This window comes from Gadus morhua, chromosome 1 (assembly GCF_902167405.1).
Source record: "Gadus morhua chromosome 1, gadMor3.0, whole genome shotgun sequence".
In the NCBI taxonomy this organism is placed as follows: domain Eukaryota; kingdom Metazoa; phylum Chordata; class Actinopteri; order Gadiformes; family Gadidae; genus Gadus; species Gadus morhua.
In genome coordinates, this window is record NC_044048.1 from 27,906,141 (window position 1) to 27,910,577 (window position 4,437).

The window sequence follows — 4,437 nt, forward strand, 5'->3', positions numbered from 1 at the left end:
GACACGTAGCAAGATTTTGCCATTTTGCTCAGATCCAAACTCTCATGCAGGCCGCTGCCAGAGCGCATTTACCACAAACCCCCAAACCAAGCAGAAGATAAAAAGGAACAAGACATATTTACTAACTCACTAATTCACATTTACTGATTTACTAATGCTTCTTAAACGGACCGCTCTGTTAGATTCCTCTCTCTTTTCTTGTAACTGTCATGACAATAATGGTTCTTTGAGGAAAGTTAAAGAGCTTGGGGGTAGGGGGTAGGGGGTAGGGGGTAGGGGGTAGGGGGGGGGTTAAAGGAAGGGGACTGGGGGAGACAGAGACTGCGTCGGCAGCCCCATGCTGGCCTGCAAACAATACTGCTGCCGTGTAGGAGAGCTCATTGCTGGACCCTCCGATGAAGCCTGGTGGAGGGGTGGGGGGGGGGCCACTACGACTGGACATCAGTTATTAGGTCAGTGATTAGAAAGAGGAAGGAGAGACTACTCAATCCTGCTGTTGTGAGGCAAGAGCCAGTGTAAGGCTAGAGTTGTGTGGGTGGTATGAAAGTGTCCCAGCCCTGAGAGGGGACGCCGCTGCAGAGCTGCAGAGGTTCTCAGGCTCATTCTCTCTTTACCCACACACACTCGCTCCACTGTCCACCCTTCCGTCATGCTGCTTTTTAACGTGTTTATTTTATTTCCATTTTTTAACAGAATGCTCTGCAATGCTGGAGTCTCACAAATACCTGTGAAGGTTTTTAATACCTGTGGTTCAAAGGTTACGCCATACTTTCTATCGGGGTTCGACTTATTAAGGAAATAATTGACAATTGAAGAGAGAGAAGGGGTCGGGTAAGAAAGAGTGAGAGGGTGGGTAAGGGAGAGCCTTAAGCCACAATTAGGCCCCAGGAGAATCAATAAGAGGAGGAAGGACAGAATGTTGATTGTGTTGAAAACCCACGTTGGAGCCCACTGGGTTTAGTTTTGTGAGACAACCATAAAAAGACTGGAAGATAGTTTGAATCCCTGTATTTTTCAACAACACTACACAATGCCACGAACAAATAACTCCTCCAAGGGATTTTATACTAAAACAAAAATGTAAAAATGTCAACCCTTAAAAGAAATAACAGGCAGATTTTTTAGCTAGGTTGTTTAGTTTGGCTCTATTTTTTCCCTCTCAGAATACGAGACCCTTGGGGTTATGTCCTTGGTTGAGCCAGAGTCCAGCCCAAGCGCGTGTGTTTTGGGTGGAGACATGCAGTGTGTGGAGAACGGCAGTGTACTCACTATAGGGGACAATGGGGCTCAGCATTCTGTGGGGCTGGTCTCAGTTGGGACGAGTGCTGCTGTTTTGTGAATGCCAGCTAACGTTAGCGTCTGTACGGCTGAAGTCCATCACTGGCATGTGCAGAAGCTGGTTTCACAATGGCTGGCCCTGGGGTAGAGAGAAGGGGAGAGAGAGATATAGACAGAGAGAGAGAGGGAGAGAGAGAGAGAGAGCAAGTTACAGGCTGCTGCACAATGTCTGGATAAACACTCACATGTCAGCTAACCCTTTCACACATGCTCACACAGCAACACAGACCTAAACATTCACCCACACACACACACACACACACACACACACACACACACACACACACACACACACACACACACACACACACACACACACACACACACACACACACACACACACACACACACACACACACACACACACATACAGAAGATGTAAAATCGGGTAGAATGACATTACTGACTAACCACTGACCAACCAACACAATAACAAAAGCACAAACGCACATGCTGACTCAATTTGATTAATACACACACAGCACACACACACAAAAACAAACAAACTAACATTCTCGCTCTTATCCCCCACCCAGACACACAAACACATGCACACACACACACACACACACACACACACACACACACACACACACACACACACACACACACACACACACACACACACACACACACACACACACACACACACACACACACACAAACACACAAACACACACACTCACATTCAAACACTCAAACAAACGTCTCCCAAATTGATGCACACAGGGGCATTCATTCAGGGGCAGCATTAACCTGATTGTGGCTCGGTGGCCAGTCCCTCTAAAGAAGGACTTTCTAAATCTGTCCCCCCTAACACTGAACCTTACCAGCGCTCCGTGTGCTGGGGCAATGAAGATTGCATTCTTAGGACACCAAACACTTTTAAAAGCTACACGTTTGCAAAACGATCCAAGGCTAAAAATATTTTTGAGATAACAATCTGGTTCCACATCAGTCTCTTTGACATCTCAACTTACTCTCTAGTGGACAATTAAATAAGGAAATAGGACCACAATCCTTTCCAATTAACATATTTTCTTAGAATATAAAGCAATAATTAATTAGATTCACCATATTTATTACACGCTTTGAGTATAAATTGTATTGAGCATATTACTGTAAGAATTGGTCATATTTGAAAAAGGGACAAACAACATTCATTGATTAAAAATTGCCTTTACATTATAGTGTAATATTATTAGAGGAAACATAAACATGTTGACATTAAACTAAATAGATCAAAATAGAGTTAATAAATTTCAGTTTAAAATAATAATAATTTAGATGTATTATTCTGGATAATATGTGTCTTGTATAATTTGTGATCTATATTTATTTCCAAATAGATTTACACTCAATAAAATAACAAATACAACAGCAAACAATACAATAAATACTGCTTTTATAATTATGTTTTATTATTTTAATTAGAAATACCATTATTACTAAAAGTAAATGCAAAAGCAAAAAGCATTGCAATTTTTAGATCTGGTCATTATTAACATCATTTATATTATTATTATTATTGTATGTATTTGTTTTCCAGAAGCATCCTGCCAATTCAATTACTGATATTTTAAAAGTTATCAAAATACCATACAGAAATCTTACAGTAAATACAAATGTTCAGGCTTCACACATTAACCCAGGAATCAAATCTTAACAGTGTTCCACGCTCACACAAAACAACACAAATTATAAATAAAATGCCTACATCTCTATAGAGGAAAGATATTATGCAATGAGCACCCGGCCACCCCAGAACACTAATGCTCTTCATGTGCTTCCTCCCTCTCTCTCCCACAACCTCTATACCTCTCTCTCCCTCTCTCTCTCCACACTAACTTATGATAATAACATTCTCCTATTGCAGAATTAAAGCAACAGCTTTAATACAGAACATCAATTCAATGAGGAAAGATGCAAAGTAAGTGAAACCATCATGCTTGCAGTGGCAAGGAATTGATAGATAGATAGATAGATAGATAGATAGATAGATAGATAGATAGATAGATAGATAGATAGATAGATAGATAGATAGATAGATAGATAGATAGATAGATAGATAGATAGATAGATAGATAGATAGATAGATAGATAGATAGATAGATAGAGAGAGAGAGAGAGAGAGAGAGAGAGAGAGAGAGAGAGAGAGAGAGAGAGAGAGAGAGAGAGAGAGAGAGAGAGAGAGAGAGAGAGAGAGAGAGAGACAGAGAGAGAGAGAGAGAGAGAGAGAGAGAGAGAGAGAGAGAGAGAGAGATAGATCGATAGATAGACAGAAATACAGTCATATAAAGATAGATTGATAGATTACTGCAGCTCAAAAAACCAACAGAGATAGAAAAAGCAAAGAATAACGATAGGGATAAAGAGAGAAGAAAACAGTGACAGGAGCTGAGAGAAAGGCAATAAGAGGGAGAATGAGAGGCAGAGCCACGCCGGTGTCAGGTAGTGTGGCTGCTCCGGTAGCCGAGGCTGGGGAATGTCAAGCTGTCTCAGAGGAGAGAGGAGAGAGGAGAGCGAGGGAGAGAGCGTTGCTGTGCGAGCGCTTGATTCCCTTCCAACTTCAGCCCAGCGGAGCCAAGTTAAACAAGAGGACATGACAGCCGATACACAGGGAGACACGGACGCCTTACCTACTCATGCCTGCGTGTCTTCCATCAAGATGTGAGTGCGCTTGGATAATCCCTGGAACAGACCACAGAGCTGTGTGTACACTGCTATGCTTTTTTCCACATATGGGACACTACTCTCCACTCACTAGCTGTCCAAGCTCGCATTCTCTCTCTCTCTCTCTCTCTCTCTCTCTCTCTCTCTCTCTCTCTCTCTCGCTCTCTCTCTCTCTGCCTCTCTCTCTTTCACCCTCCCTCCCTCCCTCTCTGCCTCTCCCTACCAGTGACAACCGAGCACACGCACACACACTCTCACACACACACACACACACACACACACACACACACACACACACACACACACACACACACACACATACACACATGGTTCCCTTCCCCCAGGCTCCTCTCCCATCCCCCTCCCCTCCTCTCTTCTCTCTCTCTCTTTATGTTAAAGTATTTAAGCAGGGGAGGGGAGGGGAGG

General features: G+C 42.9%; 1 protein-coding gene across 2 annotated transcripts in view; it reads right to left on the minus strand.

Annotated features, from left to right (window-relative positions):
- Positions 1–4,174, minus strand: part of fignl2 (fidgetin like 2) — a 20,538-nt gene extending 16,364 nt beyond the window's left edge. Inside the window, exons 1-2 of one of the 2 annotated variants that reach the window (XM_030360181.1) lie at positions 3,982–4,174; positions 1,270–1,417 (exon numbers count right to left, since the gene is read on the minus strand). In XM_030360181.1, coding sequence (XP_030216041.1) covers positions 1,270–1,294 — 25 coding nt within the window. In that variant the 5' untranslated portion in view covers positions 1,295–1,417; positions 3,982–4,174. Of the gene's footprint in view, positions 1–1,269; positions 1,418–3,977 lie in introns of both variants that reach the window. The other variant, XM_030360172.1, reaches the window with a different exon arrangement.
- Positions 4,175–4,437: the final 263 nt, after the last annotated feature.